The sequence below is a fragment of the Oryzias latipes genome, chromosome 10 (genome assembly GCF_053564925.1).
Source record: "Oryzias latipes strain Hd-rR chromosome 10, Olatipes_Hd-rR_3.1".
NCBI classification, from domain to species: Eukaryota; Metazoa; Chordata; class Actinopteri; order Beloniformes; family Adrianichthyidae; genus Oryzias; species Oryzias latipes.
In genome coordinates, this window is record NC_136246.1 from 12,900,522 (window position 1) to 12,918,508 (window position 17,987).

The 17,987-nt window shown below is 40.0% G+C and overlaps 5 protein-coding genes and 1 non-coding gene across 7 annotated transcripts; 3 read left to right on the top strand and 3 right to left on the bottom strand.

Annotated features, from left to right (window-relative positions):
* The first annotated feature begins 78 nt into the window (after positions 1-78).
* On the top strand, positions 79-2,804 carry pttg1 (PTTG1 regulator of sister chromatid separation, securin). 2 transcript variants are annotated; one of them, XM_020706436.3, is made up of 6 exons: positions 79-203; positions 959-1,051; positions 1,137-1,270; positions 1,362-1,443; positions 1,876-2,031; positions 2,658-2,804. In XM_020706436.3, exons 2-6 carry the CDS (start codon positions 964-966, stop codon positions 2,741-2,743), a joined length of 546 nt encoding a protein of 181 aa, XP_020562095.1. In that variant the 5' UTR covers positions 79-203; positions 959-963; the 3' UTR covers positions 2,744-2,804. The 2 variants fall into 2 exon arrangements, with proteins under 2 accessions (XP_020562095.1, XP_004073125.1); XM_004073077.4 differs by having other exon boundaries at positions 141-310.
* An 84-nt stretch (positions 2,805-2,888) lies between these two features.
* sowahd (sosondowah ankyrin repeat domain family d) lies at positions 2,889-4,269 on the top strand. Its single transcript, XM_004073177.5, has 2 exons — positions 2,889-3,090; positions 3,204-4,269. Exons 1-2 carry the CDS (start codon positions 3,063-3,065, stop codon positions 4,211-4,213), a joined length of 1,038 nt encoding a protein of 345 aa, XP_004073225.2. The 5' UTR covers positions 2,889-3,062; the 3' UTR covers positions 4,214-4,269.
* A 2,392-nt stretch (positions 4,270-6,661) lies between these two features.
* On the bottom strand, positions 6,662-9,736 carry rpl39 (ribosomal protein L39). Its single transcript, XM_020706437.3, has 3 exons — positions 9,619-9,736; positions 9,195-9,298; positions 6,662-6,859 (listed from the first exon to the last, which is right to left on the bottom strand). The coding sequence occupies exons 1-3, from the start codon at positions 9,619-9,621 to the stop codon at positions 6,811-6,813; spliced, it is 156 nt and encodes a 51-aa protein (XP_020562096.2). The 5' UTR covers positions 9,622-9,736; the 3' UTR covers positions 6,662-6,810.
* On the bottom strand, positions 7,881-8,011 carry LOC111948089 (small nucleolar RNA SNORA69). The gene has a single exon (XR_002874073.1). It is a non-coding gene; the product is annotated as a small nucleolar RNA SNORA69 (small nucleolar RNA).
* A 485-nt stretch (positions 9,737-10,221) lies between the features above and the next one.
* upf3b (UPF3B regulator of nonsense mediated mRNA decay) lies at positions 10,222-15,111 on the bottom strand. Its single transcript, XM_004073080.5, has 10 exons — positions 14,840-15,111; positions 14,484-14,590; positions 14,283-14,389; positions 14,101-14,199; positions 12,206-12,316; positions 12,062-12,105; positions 11,797-11,985; positions 11,558-11,715; positions 11,146-11,455; positions 10,222-11,073 (listed from the first exon to the last, which is right to left on the bottom strand). The coding sequence occupies exons 1-10, from the start codon at positions 14,948-14,950 to the stop codon at positions 10,936-10,938; spliced, it is 1,374 nt and encodes a 457-aa protein (XP_004073128.1). The 5' UTR covers positions 14,951-15,111; the 3' UTR covers positions 10,222-10,935.
* A 515-nt stretch (positions 15,112-15,626) lies between these two features.
* Positions 15,627-17,566, top strand: ndufa1 (NADH:ubiquinone oxidoreductase subunit A1). The gene is made up of 3 exons (XM_004073082.5): positions 15,627-15,884; positions 15,961-16,050; positions 17,420-17,566. The coding sequence occupies exons 1-3, from the start codon at positions 15,783-15,785 to the stop codon at positions 17,438-17,440; spliced, it is 213 nt and encodes a 70-aa protein (XP_004073130.1). The 5' UTR covers positions 15,627-15,782; the 3' UTR covers positions 17,441-17,566.
* Positions 17,567-17,987: the final 421 nt, after the last annotated feature.

A 17,987-nucleotide genomic window follows, 5' to 3' on the forward strand; every position in this document is an offset into this window, starting at 1 on the left:
TGTTAGTTTGGTATTGACTAAATGATTATTTTTTTTCGATAATATGCCCAATTCTGTTCATACAACGCTTTGAAATGAGACACGGGTGAAATTAATTCATGCCAGTCACGTGGGGTACAACGACCAATCATAATCACTGCCCAACGACAGTCACGAGGGCTACAACGACCAATGGAATGAAGTGAACGGATTTAAAAACAAAGGTGCGGAAGCTGTTGTAGCTAGATAAAAAACAAAAAGCAGGATAAAGACGATAAAGCCTTCGGATTGAGACCAAGAACTATTGTTCTTTGAGGTTACTAACACTAAGGTAAATAGACGTGAAAGTAACCGTTGGTTTATCATTCCAAGATTTTACGTAAATGGGCAATTTTTTTTAAACCGTACGTTGCACGACAAACTGCTAACGATAATTTTTAAACCGTACGTAACGTTGCATGACAAACAAAGTTAACCGCTAACAATAATGTAGCATTGGACAAATCTCTGCTGTTTACATTATTGTCAGTAAATGTAAATAAATATTTGTTGTCTGAACTAAATTATTCTGAACTTAATCATTTTCCAAATGGGAAATGTATCCATTATTTTGTAAATAATTGCATAGTTGTTAGATGAAAACAAAATGTCTACTTTAGCTTAGTTTAGTTTTGGGCCTGACAATACATAATCTTCTTCTTAATGCTAAACATCAGCACCAATTAGCAGAAAGCCTTTTTGATGTAAAAAAAAAATAAATAAATCCGTAATTGAACCTCAAAATGCCTGAATTGTGGGGAAACAAAATGAGAATAGCCAACTCTGTTAGTCTACTTATGAATTTCAAAGTGCACCTTTTTTTTCCCCCTTTTCTTTCAATAAATTAAGTTATATTTTTATGAATTTGTGTATATAAAACCCCATTTAAAGTAATTGAAAGTTTTTTGAAACCAAATGTTTTTCTTTTTTTACCTTTTAGCCAAGATGGCAAATGTCATCTTCACCGAACAGGAGAATGTTTGCCTCCGTCCCTCTTCCCTGAAAATGCGTCAGAGGCTTCTGTCTGCTCCAGGTATTAAAAACATGTTCAACTGTTTCAGATTATCTTTGTGGAACTCTGCATGATCCTCCTTTTTATTCTCGCTCTCTATAACCAGAAAAACAGTTGAAGTCTCCAATGTTGGTCAAAAATACCCCTGTCCATTCAGCGCGTAAGGCTTTTGGGGTGGTGAACAAAAAGATCTTAACCCCTTCTTTGAGTACACAAGAGAAAAAAGTTTTAAAACCACAGGTAAAAATAAACACTAATGACAAATGGATTTATTTCAGCAAAAGGCTATTCTGTTGTTTCTGTGTGTCCATATTGCCCTTCTTCTCAATAGGAAGTCAAGGTCGAGCATCCTTCTGAAGCCAAAGGGGAGGAATACCCAAAAATGGAAAATTTTATTCCTTACAACCCTCTAGGTAATGTCATGTTTGTTTGGTTTGCAGGCAAATTATGCTTTTAAGAGGTTTTTTTTTTTTTTTTTTAAACCAAGATGTTTAGTAGTTCCACATTTCCGCTGGTCGTGCTGCAGCTGTATGCCATCTGAAAGTCTTTACTGCTAATGTCACATCATTTCATAGCCACCATGTTTACAATATCCACTCTTATCACTGAGCATAATCAACGGGCACAGCGTCTTTCTGCTCATGAGTGGTGGTTGTTCAAGTAAAAGCAACAAAATGTAATGATGTGAAAGAATTGGAAGTGGCTCAGTGGCCTTGTGGTAGTGTCCACTGTGTTAAACGGCTCCCATGTGTGGCTGTGTCTTTTCTGACTTCTTTGGTTTTAAAGGGGCTTATTCACAGTCTGGGAAATTTTTCACCCATTCCTGAGTTTCTTCATATTTTCAGAGTTTGAGAAGTACAGCATACCCGAGGACTTCATTCCTTTCAGTGGCCTGGCTCTACCCGGATTGGCCTGTTTTACCTCGCCTCTTCTTGAGGAAGACCTGGAAAAGATTCAGCCTCTCCCAGACCCTTCACCTGCAAAAGGGTGCAGATTTCCAGGTATGGTTCTCCTTTATACGTCTGATAAATCTCCTATTTTCAGGAGCTTACAGAGGAAATCACTCTGTTGCAACAAAGGGAAATGCAACAGAACGCCACATGGTGCTTTAAATAAGTAATAAATACTAGGAAAAAGTAATCGTGTCATGTTTTTCAAAATTAGACAGAAAATATTTTAACTTTGAGGTTTGCTTTACTGTTAAAACAAAAAACTTCAAACCATTTGTACACAGATCTAGTAACTTTGGAGTCAACATGTTCGTTTTTTTTCTCTTTTCTTTTGGGGATACAAAATAAACTAGTTTGAATTTTCATTTACTCAGCTCTGTTGCAAAGAACCTGTTTGGCTCCTCAGTGCCCTTGGGGAAACACAGACTGGATTCTTGTCGAATGATCCCAAACTGTAACGTAATAGGAAAGCTTTCCCCCTAAACTACAATGCTGTTCCCTGTTACCTGTTAATCCTTTTAGTGTTGAACAGTTCAAACTATGATCAGACCTGTAGGTTACTCATTAACTGAATCATGTGACTTCCAACAAATGCCACTTGTTATGGCTGTTATTGTTGGAAAGTGTGCCTGTTGGCAGGAAAGCCTTCATAAACTCCTCTTCATTTTCCTTTTTAGATCACAGCTTGGAGCTGGATGCCTTCCTACAAACCCTTGAAGAGCTGACTGTTGAATTCCCCCCAGAACCGCTTACTGACTGCTGATGCCTGTTTGTTAAATGGCTGTTTTTATTATTTGTGTTGAAATAAAGTTTTCTTGGCAACATCTGTGGTCCAGAGTGTGTGTGTGTGTGTGATGGAATGGCTGCAAAAGTGTCAGGGGAGTGAACCTGAACTACTTCCTGCTTTAAACTCCAGCTGTGGTCACGTGTTGGGAGTCTTCTGAAGAGGATCTGCTTCATTAGAATGAACTTTTTCAGTTCCCCTTTCAGAGGAAAGATTTCCAGTCTTTGCTCGGAGTGGAAACTACACGGTGGACCTAAATTGCGCCTAAAGACCACCCATCCGCTTTTGCGGGAGTGGAATGCGGTGTGATTGCGGTATAGGAGCAGGTGAGTGAACTTTGCTGTGTCGCTATTTGGATTCTGTGAACGCGTGCATTCAGAATGAGGACCTGTCGAGCAGGTTTTGGACGCCCTCATGTTTACTTTTTGCGTCCTAACAGGATCCGGATCCCATCACTTTGTAATCGGACATCTTCAGGGTGTTGTCTGGGAGGAAGTGGCTGTTTGTTGGGGGGGGGGCGGCGGAATGGACCGGAACGGAGCAGACTCGCCTGTCAGCAGCAGCGACGCCCACGTCCCGCTGTCCGTGAGACAGGGCACCGTTGTGGAGCGGCTGTCCAGATACGGAATGCAGGTCATGCCCAGCGCCTTCCAGCGGAGGTCGAGGTTGCAGAAGATGCAGGAGGTCAGCGACGGCTCTGCAGCTGGAGCGCTGCGGAGGGACTCCACGGAGGAGTCCCCCACGCAGTCCGTGCGTAAAAAGTACCTGAGAGAACTACGCCAGAGCTGCAGCTTGGGCGCGCTGCCCTCGCAGAGCTGCTGCGTGGAGGACGCAGAGTGGGCTCTGTACCCCGTGGAGCATGCGTGGATGCTGTCCGCCGTGGAGGGAAACTACGAAACCATCCTGGAGTTCATCTCCGAGGACCCCTACCTGATCTCCAGGAGGGATTTCATCAGCGGTTACTCCGTCTTGCACTGGCTGGCCAAAAGAGGACAGGGTGAGACTCTGATCCAACTCCTGCGGTACGCGGAGAGCGCGGGGATCTGCGTGAACGTCAACCTGCGTGGCAGCGGAGGCCTCACGCCGCTTCACGTCGCCAGCATGCACAGCCAGTACATGGTCGTCAAGCTACTGGTGGGAGCCTTCGGCGCAAGCGTGGATGTCATGGACTACAGCGGAAGGAGAGCCTGGCAGTACCTGAAGGAGGGCGCCCCGGCAGAGATGAAGGAGCTGCTGGGGGCCTGGGATGAGGAGCACAACTGCAACCACAACAACAACACCAGCGCTGGAGAGGGGAACCAGACCCCTATGGATGAGGAGGAAGAGGAGGCAGACTCCAGGGACACGCAGGAGCTGAAGACCTTCAACCTGACTGTCAGAGGCAGCTGGAGGCAGAGCTCTCTGAGGAAACTGCTTTCCTCTTTTCCATTTATAGGAAGTAAAACCTGAACAAGAAGCGAATCTTTTCTGGTTGACTTTTACTCCCAATAAAAAGACTAAACTCACTTAAGGTTTCATTTCCACCAATGTAGGTCTTGATGAATCAACACCTCATCCAAAACATGACCATTTCAGTTCTCCAGAGATTCCAAATCTTTCATCTTCAATCTAAATGTATGATGTCAGTGCAGTTTATAGGAATCCCATGTGAAGCAGGGGTCTGCAACCTGCAGCTCCAGAGCTGCATGTGCCTCTTTTACCCCAGTGTGGCTCTCTCTCTGACTGAAGGGCACAGTCTCTTTTTTCTTTTCTTTTTTAAGTAAGGGTTATTAAAGTAGAATTGATTTAATTTAAAACTTTAGAAATATGAGGTGCACCCTGAAAATAAGTTTTTCCATCCCTGCTGACAACAAGGTCTTGTTTGCTCTGCTTCCTCCAGAATGCAGATTTCAAACACTAAGTTAAACTTTGGTAAAGTGTATTTTCTGATTTGACAACTTAAAAGCACATGTATCTTATGGTGGACAGTTATTAGTAGCTAGAGGGGAGTGGCTAATTTTTGTATATTCAACTTTTTCTGCTGGATCCTAAACCAATGAATTTATTTTTAGGTGAAAAACAGTGCTTAGAAAAAATGTTTGAAAGACCTGATGCATATCCAGACAAGATATACTTTTCGCAGGAGCTGCACTGAGATGATCCTGTTTGGCACAGGAAGTCTTATTTTGAAAGGAAGTCAGATAAGCGTCTGTCAAAAGCAATTTCATGTCTTGAGAAAATGCTAGTTTATCTTTAGATTTGTTTTTATTAAAGCCAACAAAAATTTAATACAAGTGACAATATGAAAGCAAACTAGCATTCATTTTCAGACTGTTGCTCCTGCTGATCTGTAAAAAAAAACAGGCCTGAGTGGTTCTTTTAAGGTTAAAGGTTGCAGACCCCAGGGGGGTATTCCAGGAAGCCTTTTAAACTACCCTGACTTTAAACCTGAACTCTGGCTGAAATTCGACTGAACTTGCTTACTCTGGGTATGTCGGTTCCAAAAGACCGAATATGAGTTAGCGTAATTACGCTCGACTTGGTAACCAACCCTGGGTTAATGCTCGTGCACAGCAACTACATAAAGACATTCTCAATAGATCGCCGATTTCCGGAGTCACCATGGAAACGCGTGGAGAAAAAAAAGAGAGCGCTATAGTTCAGTGAGACGGAGTCGGAGGTTTTAATGACGGCGTATGAAGATTAAAGGTCCATCAAAGAAGTAATACGGCTGCATCATCAAAAGAAAGAGTTTCTGCTTGGAGAAAAAGAACGGACAAAGTAAACGCATGATATTCTATCTTATTTCCATTGTGATGCATGTATATATAACTTATCCAACTTAAATTAATTCAATTGATAACAAGTAATTGAGTTAAATTTATTCAACCTAATTTCTTACGTCTATCCAACTCAATATTTTTTTTACAACTCAAATTTACATATTTAAATGTCATGTTACTCCAATTCAATTAAGGGTTTTCCATCTTAATTTATTGTAATTCTTGAACTTTCATTTGAGCCTGCAGATATTCTCGTTTTTATAACAAAATGACTGAAACAAAACAGATTTAATTCATATAATCATACACCATGTCTCTGAATTCATCATTACTCAACTACACAGTAGGGGTGCTATATAAATTCATCCTCTCCCTCCCTCTCACTCATGGTGCAGAAAGAATTAAATATAACAGTACAAATAACTGGGCAAAACACAGTAAAACAGCTAAACCAAACACATTTGGTCAAGAACCCACACTTAAACCCAAATCCGCCCAAACAGGCAAAGGGAAGGTTTTCCCACAATTCCTTGCGGTGCCGATCTAACAGGCAGCACCAAAGTTGCACCTACTTAATTGAATTAATTTAAATGAAAGTAAAATAAGTCCGATGACGTGTTATTTTTAAGCTGACTTAACTAAAAAGAATTGATTCATCTTAACTAAAGCAAATAAGTTAGATTAATGTAAAAAGTTTATCTTTAAACATCCATACGTGGTCTTATCATCCTCTCGTGGTGGAAAAAGTATTATCTGAGCTTCTTCATCCACTAAATCATCTTCAAATGGACACGCCATGCTCCTTACCTCTCTGAAAACAAACTAACCTTCAACTAAACCTGCTCAAGACCAGATTATGTTCAGAGCATGAGTTGCATACCTGTTTTTGGAAGCGAAAGCGGTGGTTGGACACTTCTTTATCCTCAAACTTGCCACGGGAGCTAGCATAACCTGCTTTCTGGAATACCCCCCTGATCTTAACTCTCCTTTCTGTTGGGCTGCAGGTCACATTTTCAGCTTCTAAACTGTAATGCAGTAAAAATCAGCTTCTCTCACAACAAACTAGAGACTCTGAACACTGTTTCACTTCACCTGGTTTGTCTCAAACGGAGAATAAAAATCATTTTCAGCTGTGTTTCATTGTTGACCAAAGATCTTTTATTGTCAAACATGAGCATCACCAGAGTATCTGTACAAAATAACTGCTGCTTCAGGTGACATTTCCTCTGTGTGGTCAGGCTCAGGCAAACGTTGGAAGGGAGGCATGCTGAGATCCACTCATGTTTACAAGCCAAGCTTGGTCCTCCTCCAGTGTCTCCTCTTGGAGTTGTACCTAAAATCAAACAGCAGGAAAAGTTAGGTAAAGGCGCTTCATTTTTGGAGGAACAGGGTGCACTTTTAATTAACAATTCAACTCAGAGCAGGAGGAACTGGCTTTGCTGAACTATTTTTTGCAGGTACATAGGAAACTGGTTTATTTGTGAAGAAGTACCATTAGATCTGCTAACAGCATGCCTCAACTCAATCACTGAATTATTTAGCAGCACAACAAACACGAATCACTTCAGTGAAACTCAGACAATGTTGCAGCTGAAAAAGGTTCACTGATGATTCTGTGGGCTAAACTTTCATATCTGCATTGGATCCCACTTTAAAGACCCACTCTGATCATCTTTTCATCTATTAAAAAAAGCGTTCCCAGTGTTTTAAATTATGGTTATGCCTTTTTTACTTTAGCCAAAATCAAAACAATTTAAGGTTTTCTAGGACAGTTTCTTCACACCAGCTGTAGTTCATTAGAGAATCACCTCTAGAGTTGTGAGCGGGAGGGACCGTGGGTGCAGAGTAAGCCTCACCACACTTCCCATCACCCTTCTGTTTATACGCTCTCCCACTAACCTTCACATAACAGTACCGGTGCAACAAAAATGATGAGCATTAGGTATGTACAGTTCTGAACCAACTGCCAGCTCAGAAGAGAAAAACACACATGCATCAGAATGAAGGTAACTTTTGTATTTTTATACGTCATAAGTACAAGCTTCTTCAAACTGCAGTTTTTTGTCTGCTCCTGATTCACGATTTGAATAAAGAAATACTCGGAAATGCCATTTGAGCTTCATTTTCTATATACATGTCCTTTATCAGAAAGATTGCAGAAGAACATGTTAAAAAACACCAAAAACACAATATTCATCAGAGTGGGTCTTTAAAAGCAAACAATTCTCAAATGTCACAGTAAGAGAAACGGCCACAATCCCCAAAACAGCCCTAAAACAGAAAGCATGAGATCTTCACTCTTGGAGACTCCTTCACTCCCTGATGAGGAGTCCAGAGTGCATTAAAAGTCAAGCAGGTGTTCAGCCTCAGAGCGTCCTCATCACTAGCAGTGAGGAGGAGCAGGAGCTCCACAGCAAGTATTCTCTCAGCAGGGTTAATGACAGCACTCAACCAACATGGAGTGCTGCAATTGCAGACCTGCTTTAAATGACCCATTATGCATTCCTGTAGCCATTAAATGAGAACACATTTCAAACATTCAGTTTGTGAAGTCAAATGAGTGAAGGTGAATGCCACAATTACATTAAACACCTTAAATGTAATCTTGAATATTTATTTGTTCATGACAACTCTGCTTTTGAATGCACTTTGCTTATTTCACATTAAACTACTCTGTACATAAAACAATTGATATACCATGATAATTAAAGACTCACTCCAAAGAAATTGGTGTTAACGTTCTTTTGGCATTTTTCTGATCGTGGCGAAAATAAAGAAAATTAAGCTTAAAATTGCTTTCTAAGTATTCCTTTATTCAAATCGTGAATCAGAAGTAGACAAAAAATGGCTTTTCAAAGAACTTGTAAGCTAGTGGGAGAGCGTGTCAAAAGAGAATTCTCAGCAACAGGGAGAGGAAATGCGGTCAAGCTAATCAACTATTGCCGCTCTGCAGAAACTATGTCCTAGAAATCGACAGGATTTTGGCCAAAAACAGCATAATCATAATTAAAAGACCAGTGGGAATGCTTTTAAAATAGATCAAAAGATGATCGGAGTGGAAGTTTAAGTTTTAATATAAACTATAGCCCTGAAGCAACAACAGTCAAGACACAGTTCTTCCTATCATATGCAGAATGTAATCATCTACAACCAGAAATTACCGGGTAAACAGCTGAGTGACAGTAAAAAGTCTGTTCATCTGCAAAATAGAACATTTCTTTCAGATGATGTGAAAGGCTAATGCTAATTTGATTGCAGAAATGCAAAAGGGGTTGTGGTAGTAAAATAAACAAAAACAACTATTTGTATTTTAAAAAACATAGATGGTATGTGTTCTGGTCAATCAGTACAACAAGCTAACTCTTCAAAACTTCTGGAAAACAAGGAATATAACCACACGATGTTGAATTTGTCATCTAACAGAGCATCTCCACTCTGATTTGAAGTGCTTTGATGCTCTTTAGGGAATAATTACAATAGTATGTCATTATCATAATTCTTATTCGATTTTATTCACGGAGAAGCTAACCATGGCAAGAGGACTTATGACATTATTAGTAACTATTAAATATGAGAGTGTTATAAAAGCAACAAATATTTAGCAAAACGTGGACAAACACAAAATAGCAGGACTAACGCGGGTCCTTGGATAAAGCTGAAAACTTTACCTGATCTTGTTGCCGGTCTTCATTCTGATCCACTGAGGAATCGGCCTGTTCTGTTTCTGCTTCTTAGCGAGGAAGCGCTTGATCCTGAACGTCTTATGGGAGGACTAAAAGCAAAAAAATAAAATAAAAACTCCGTAAGTACCATATATTACACTGTTTCCAGCATAAAATGGCTTTAAGTGCTTTATGATATATACATTATTTACTAAACTACAAATTAAAGTACTTGCCAACACGTACCAGGGCAACTATCGGCTAACATGCTAGCTGGCAGATTTCGAGTATTTTTTAAAGACTTTTAATCTAACCCTGTTAGAGAACATACTGATTTTGAATGCTTATTTTTAACATTTCTCAGTCACTTTATGTAGTAGCTAATAAATAAACGCCGTGATGGCTTGGATGTTTGAAGATTTTCTTTTACCATTTTGTCCACCGTCCTGTCCTCACTATGCCGGAGGTCGAAGAGAAAGAAGGAAGTGACGTCACAGATCTTAAACAGTTGGCTTTCAAGAGCAACGACACCAAGTGGTCAGGAATATCAACGCATCAAAAGGATTTTATGGATTATTGACATTTTATTGAATATTATCAATGTTTTGAAATGAATACAACATTTTTCCTAAACTAAGGTAAATATATAAAATAAGGAAAAATAATAATTTGGGTTAAAAAAATAATAACTCACCTTGCCAAATATTAGTGGAATTAAGTGTTTTAACAGAAAAGTAAAAAGAATGCTCAACACTATTCCACAAATCACAGCTTCTACTTTGTTATGAAATAATTTTGCTCTTTTCCAAAATGTTTCATGACAGCTAAAGATGATGGAAAATTTAAATAAGATGTGCAATGACAGCTTCTGTTCATCTAAAAGTTTTCTGCTTGATTGGCTCTTGCAGGTCAACTACCAAGCTTGAGATACTTAGCACTTCAACATTTCTAGACTCAACTAAATAAATTGTTTTTGAAGCATAAAATATATTTTTCTTGCAAAAATAAAAAAGCAAAACAGACAACATTAATATTTAGTCAAAGAGCTTTTATTTTCTGTCAAAAGAAGTCATTGATATGTTTTCATGCTCAACCTGGTGCAGTGCATCTACATAAATGCTTAAAGGGTGTCAGAAATGGGGAAAGGCCACAAGATGATCACTTCTGATTATCCTTGCCACACCTCAAACCTGCAAATTCAAACTTTTCTATCATAGACTTTGACCTGAGTGGAGTGACAGATCATGAAAAAGATGAGGATATCTTTGACAAAGGAGAAATGAGTCATTTGATCATGAAAACTCAAATTTGCGCTGTAGTAATGACCAACGTGTGGAATCTTTAGTGTAGAACTTTGCCATACTGACATTTGAAAAACACTGAAGTTGCACTTTATATTTTGATTTTCTAATAACCCTGAAAGCTTGTTTGCAGTTTGAACGTTTTTTATTATCAGAAACCCTGAAATAAGGTCACTTTAAGACCGCATAGGCTTAAAAGACCTATGCATCACTGAATGAATGTGCCCGACAGTTAAACTCTCTCAAAATGCTCCTTTTGCCTCTTCTAAGAACAGAAAACTAAAGAGGGCCACATTTAGGCACTGAGAGGTTCTGCTTTCTGTCCCAGAGACTCTGCCAGCCGGCTGCAGCTCTGTTTCAGCAGCCGTGCACGTGGCTCTAAAACTCTCTGAGGCTCTGAGGCCTGTTTCATCACCGGGTCTCAAATGCCACCAGAAGAGGCGAGCTCAGTCCTCTCCTTTCTCAACCGTTTTCTTGTTGTCAATATCCGTTTTTTTGTCAGCAGGAGTGGATTCGGCTCCTCCAGCGCCAAAGCGATTGCGGCTCCTGGCTCCTGGTTGGTACAGCTGAATTGCAGGCCGATCCTGATGCAAAAACAAAATCCTTTCAGCAATCACATTAAATAAACACCAGAAATACTACAACGATTTGAGTACCTTGTTCCGCAGTCTCTCTTTTTTCCCCATGTCCTCCTTTTTGTTTTCTTTTTGGGGTTTCTCTGGCTTCTCGGAGTGAACAGATTCCACCATGCTTTCGTCTTTCTTTTTCTCAAAGGCTTTTTCCTTTCTGAAATCCTCTTCACGCTTCCGGAATGAACTCTCTCCATCGTGCCTTTCCCTCCGTTTTCGTCTTTCCTCGTCCTGCCGTTTAAGGCGCTCCTTTTCTCTGAGCCGCCGCTCTTTTTCCCGCTCTCTGTCTCGATCCAGGTCCCGCTCTCGAGGCTCCTTCCGTCCGTCCTCATCCCACCTGCAAAAGAAAAGAAGAATTGAAAAAAGAAAGAAGCTCTAATGAATTTCTATTTTTATTAAGTTAAAAACTCTGATAAAAACAAAATGTCAGGAAACCAACTTCTTCCCACGATCTTCCTTGTTATCAATGTTCTGGCGTCTCCTCTGGTCAAAACTTCCAAAGGGCCTGTCCTCTTTATGCCCCTTCTCTGGTTTCTTGGCTTTATCCTTTGGCTTTTCAGCATCATCATCCTCACTTTTTTCTTGTTTCTTCAAGAGCTGAAAATAAAAGAAAGACAGTTGACATCATGAAATATGTCAACTGAAACAGTTTCAAACCACTGTGTTCCACTGAAATACCTTTATTTTTGGTTCTTCTTTGACACTTTCCTTGTCTTTGTCCACTGGCTTCTCAAGTCTTTTCATTTTCTCTGCGTCTTTGCGCTTCCTCCTCTCCTCTTCCCTCCATTTGCGACGCTCCTCGTCGCGCAGGCGCTTGCGCTCAAGCTCCCTCCTCCTCCTTTCTTCTTTCCTTTCCTCTCGGAGTCTCTAAACAATGATCAAGCAGGTTTCCATCATGTAGTTGAACATGTAGAAGCCCCGGTGTCATGGATGGACTACTTACTTGTTTAGTTTTCAGGAAATCCAGCAGCGGGGTTGTTTTTTTAGCTTGAATGGTAAAAAAGAAATGTTCAAGAGTGTCAGCTGTGTATTTGTTTATTTAAATAAAGGTTTTTAAGTGATTCCATGGCAACAACTGTGCAGATACCTGAAAGTTCTTTCGATCTAGCTTCGACTTCTTCTAAGAGAGTTTCCGGTGTGGTCGTCAACTTGTTGTCATCTCCGTTGTAATACTCAAGAAACCTTTTGTAATCTGGATCTGACATCAACAAAAAGGGTCAAAGTTGTTAATGACACACACCTTTCAAGGTTATGACTTATAGTAACACGTGTACAGTGGTTGACCTGGAGACTTGTGCCGCTTCCTTATGGGATGTCAAGAAAGTGGAACGTACCATTGTAATGCCGCACGCGCCTTATAACGATGCTGGTGTACTGCGTCCTAACGATGCACTCCCGTCGTTAGTTAGGTGCACGCATTGGCTCATTACTATTCATTCAGTCATTTATTAATTCATCTTCAAAACCTGTTTTGTCCCTTTTGGGGTCACAGGGCTGCTAGAGCCTATCCCGACCACTCATGGGCAAGGGAGGGGGACATCCTGGACAGGTCACCAGTCTGTCGCAGGGCCACACATTCACAACTAGGGATAATTTGGAATAACCAATTATCCTATGAAGCGTGTTTTCGGATGGTGGGAGGAAGCTGGAGACCCCGGAGAAAACCCACGCATGCATGGAGAGAACATGCAAACTCCACACAGAAAGGTCCCCCAGCCAGGACTTGAAGCGGGGGGGGGGGGGGGGGGGGGGGGCTTGCAGTGAGGCTAACCACTGCGCCAATGTGCAGAAAAAAAGACCAAACTAGCATATAAAACAGCGTCTGACATCTGCAATCATTCTGGGAAAATAAAAAGAATCAAAAACACAAAAAGGTAGGGTGTTTAAATCTCATGTATTTTCTTATGTTTTTACTATTTGTTCGTTACTAACCGCCCACAAATGCTGTGCCCGTAATAGTGCCCATAGAATGCCCAGAGGAAACCCACACAAACGCTCTAATTTCTTTTTTCCAAACAGTCAGGCTGCAAGTACGCCGCACACACATTTCACTTCTAGAGCACTAACGGACTCTCTGCACAGCACACAGGGTTTGGTGGGGTTGAAAACATGAAAAATCTATGCGACACGCCTGTCTTTCACCTACTTCAGTGTTCCCTACAACCTGTTGCCCACAGCATGTAACGCATGAACATATTTGCTCTACAGGCTCACAGAGACATCTCTGATCTGGACACAAATCTGTACACAGCAGTGGTTAGCTAGTGTGTACAAGAAGGCCAGCAGCAGACTCTACTTCCTGAGGAAACTAAGGTCCTTCAACGTGTGCAGCAAGATGCTCAAGATTTTCTACCAGTTTGTTGTGGCCAGCACTCTGTTCTTCTTGGTGGTCTGCTGGGGGGGGCATAGCTGCCAGGGACACTAAAAGACTGAACAAACTGATCAGAAGAGCTGGCTCTGTAATCTGGTTCACAATGGACACATTTGAAGCTCTGATGGAGAGGAGGACTTTGAAAAAGCACGCATCCATCATGGATAATCCTGACCTGTTCTGGACGGTCAGCGGACCACCTTCTCCAAGAGGCTAAGGCAGCTTCATGGTCACAGCGACCGCTACAGGGGATCATTCCTACCTCACTCCATCGGATTCTATAACTCGTCATCCATTTGCAATAGATAAACTCATTTGTCTGTTTTTTTAGAGCTGTTATGTGAACCGATTGTTTTGTTTCTGATTGTCACCTCTGTTTGTGTGTTTGAATTGAGTCTGTATGCTGACGCTGCAACTACCCAATTTCCCAAGCTGGGATCAGTAAAGTCTCTTTATCTTATCTTTATCCTATTTTATGGGGACCCCTGCGTACCCCGTACAGACAACCCGTACCCATTTGCAAGAGCAGCTGTGACTAGGGCATAAAACACCTTCAAACTTCAGACGTGTTGGAGAAAACCACTAGATATTCAAAGGTATAAAAGTCTTACCTTCTGCAATTGTGCCACACTTTGAGTCCTTCTTCTTTATTCTTTTCTTGGCAGTCTTTTGAAAAGGTGCAAACTCCACAATCGCAGGAAATTCTTGACCTGTTTCAGAATGAAATGCTAAGCACAAACTCTATGTGTTGTTAGCTCAAAAAGTTCCAAGCGTGTGTGTGTGCTCCTCAGACCTTTGCCGTCAACAAACACGTAGCCATCAAAGCGATCCCTGAAGAGGACCACATCTTCTTCGTTTCTGAAGTTAATGTAAGCTCTTGCAAAGAGGTGTGGGTAAAGGCTGGAATTTAAAGGGAAAAAAAGAAAATAATTAAAAAAACAAAAACACATTGCAAGAAATGTTATCTTGTGCATGAAATGGTCCAGAAATTCACCTGGTGTCATTGGAGAAAAACTCCAGGTAGTCAACCTCTGGGAGGGGTTGCAACTGTTCCTCTAACTCTTCTTTGGTCAACGTGGGTGGTAATCGTCTGATCACAATCTTGGAAAACATGGTTAACAGCAAAATTCTACTAAAATGTATTATTTGCCCAATAGCTATTCATTCAAAACTAGGCTAAAACATTAATTCATTACACTGTTGTCAATTGTATCATTTAAAATAAGTTGTGCAACATACAAAAGAACCCCACACACATTTTAAACGCATTCAGCTACTTTGAACTTCTTGAATCTATATTATAACGTAACGGTTGTAGCAACATTAGCTAACCCAGCTAGCAAATTGTACCTTTGTCATGGCTTCCTTTTTTTCTTTAGACTTCTCTGTCTTTTCTAGATCTTCGCATTTTATGTCCACTCTTTTCTCTCTTGGTCGGGTGTTTTCTTTGTCTTCTTTCATGGCGCAAAGTTAATTTTAGTCGAAGTTTAATCTCAACTCATCCGACACACTTGTTTACCTTTTAGAAAATTAGCCAGCTAGTAGCAAGCGTACTAACTTCCTATTTGACAGACATGCAATTCCGGCATTGGGCTGTAGAGGGCGCACTCACCCACCCGAAACAACTTTATGTGTATGTTGGGGGAAGTTTATCAAGAAAATATTTTACATTGAAATAATTCAACGGTTTCCGTTTTTAAATATTTTAATGTTACGCGTCAAATACTTTGTCTAAAGGAAACAACAGCAAAGTGAATTTGGGTTTAAGTTAATTGGGATTTATGATTTCAAATTTTCAAAATTAAAGCTCAAAATGACCCTGTCGAATTAATTGTTTTGATTGTCCTTTACTTCGACGGCACAAAGTAAATTTTAAACGTACACTGTAAACCGAAAAACGAAAGAAAAAAATTGAAATTGATCCCGTGTGGACAAAGTACACCAAAATGCCTGCAATCGCATGACATTTTAAGATTCTGTTAAAATTTAAACCGTATTTTATCAGTACAATTTTATTTACAATTGTATTAATAATATACAGTAAAACATTACTAAAATATTCAATAATGCACAGAGCTTTTATCTGCAGTTTTGCAAAAGTGGCAAACACTTTTTTTTCTTTTGAAATGTTTCAACCGGAACTTAACGTTCTCTTCCGGTTGTCGAACGCAGGTCATTTGTGCGGGGACATTTCGTTAGCCATTAACCAAAATAAAGCTCATTTTCTCGCCTAAAGGCAACTCAGTTGTCTTCGCATCTTTAATCATCCGCCTGATCGTGACATTTAAGAAACATGTGGTATGAAATCTTACCCGGTCTGAGCCTTATGGCCGTGGCTCTCATGATTCCAGGTCTTGCCACCATACAAATTCACAAGTTCACCAACGGAGGAAAGGTAATGCTTTAAATGTAACCAAGACTTCAAAATGCATTTACACGACTAATTATTTCCACCATGTGACATGATGTAGGAGAAAAGGGTCGCCCGGGTTCCGTGGCAGTGGTACCTGATGGAGAGAGACAGACGAGTTGGAGGAACGGGTCACTACTTTGATTCCAAGGTGAAGCCTTATTTTGAAAGGGAGAATTAAATACTTTTATAGAATAACGTTTTACTTATTGCAAAGTTCACATTTGAATAATTTATTTGGTAGTTAAGGTTATCAATGCGGCAGCTGGGCTTAGAATTCAACCGATCCTTGAAAATGCTAAACTTGAAGGACCTTCCATGATAATCTGTGTTTTTTGGTGTTCTTCTTGTGGCTCATACTTTATGATGGAGAACATAAAAAAGAAAATTTGCCTCAAAATTGCGTTTCTTAGTGTTTCTTTAATCTTGATGTAAATCAAGAGCAGATGAAAACATGCTGTTGGAAAAGACTTGTAGGTGTGACGTCAAAGCCAGCACAGCAACAAGCCACGACCTCTCTGCTCCGCTCCATTCTGATGCATCCACTAGTAGATGACTAGATCCATGAATGTCTTCGTCCGAGCTGGTATCTCAAAAACTTTATGGCTGGGGAGCTCCAATATTGCTCCATTGGTAATTGGAGGTGTGGGGGGCTGTAAGCTAGCAGGAGAGAGTGTAAACAAAGGCATAAGAGAAATTAGTGCAGCCTGACTCCTTGCCAACAATCATAATTAAAAGACCACTGGGTACGCTTTGATAATTGATGAAAAAATAAGACTGGAGTGGCACTTCTTTAACTCAGTCACCGGCAGCAGGAAATGACAAACTCTTTAAATTGCTGTAACTTTTCTCACTCAGTGTATATCAACTCCAAGCTGCTTTTCTCAGCTACATGATCTGTTGAAATGATGTTAGTTGCATAAACAGTCTAAGAGTTACGGTAATTTAAAGTGCGTTAAATGGCTAAAATTGATTTTCTAATTATTTAAAAGATGTTAATTAATCTATATTTAAAACGTAACTCTAGTTTTAAATAAGATCTGATACAGGCCTTGCCTTGATATTTAATGCTTAGTCTAATTCTCAGAGTTGATTTTCACTCATGCATAAGGTTTTTGTGAAGATGATTTACTCCTCCTTCCATTCGTTTCATTAGTAGGATGTCAGAATTATAAGTCAGAACTTGTGCTCTTCTTAATATCTTTACACCTGCAAATGTGGTTGTTGTTTTCTAAATCATCCCTGAATTCATAACCAAAGAAATAACTTTCAGCATGAACCCAAATGTGGAGTAAATGAGCTCTTCAAAAATCAAAGTAACTTTATTTACATCATTTTAAGACTACAGGAAGTCTAAAAGTTCTGTATCAGAAATTTCTGCACAATTACAGAGTGTTACTTTGTTATAACTTGTTCTTTCAATTCATGTGAGGTTATGCAAAGACAAATTATGAGTCTTTTTTTAAGCTAATATTCAACAGATTGGATTCCTGAAAATGTTTTTTTATTTTATCCTACAGGGACTTGAGAACATCAAGTGAGGAGGATCTAGAAGATCTTGAAATGCTGGAGCCTCAGAGTTGTACAATAAAAACAAAGTATTCTATGTTTCTTTCTCTGTTTTTTTTCTCAAAGGCAGTTGAAATAAAATGTTTTTGAGAATCTAATTTTATTATTGATTTTTTTCAACAAGACAGAAGAGGTGACACTGACTTTTTAGTGTTTAAACCAGTTTCATCCTGATTTCCTGCCAGATTAGATTCAGTTTGACAGACTAATAATTGCAGGAAATGAAGATAAAACAGAGGTACATGATCAGTTTTCAATTTTCTAAGATCATTAAGCTATCTTGACTGTGACACCTATGTTAAAAGTCCTTTATTTTCATGATTTTGTAACTTAGAAATGGGATATTATAAAACTGGCGCGTATAGTGCGGCATAAAAACTAAAACAGGGATTATGACCGTTGTCATCATTTACAGGACACACAGTTAAGAGCATAGGAGCAGCAGGTGGAGATAAACGTGTGGCCCAGCAACCATTAAATAGCTGAACTGGATTCTCTGCTGAAATACAGCTGTGTCCA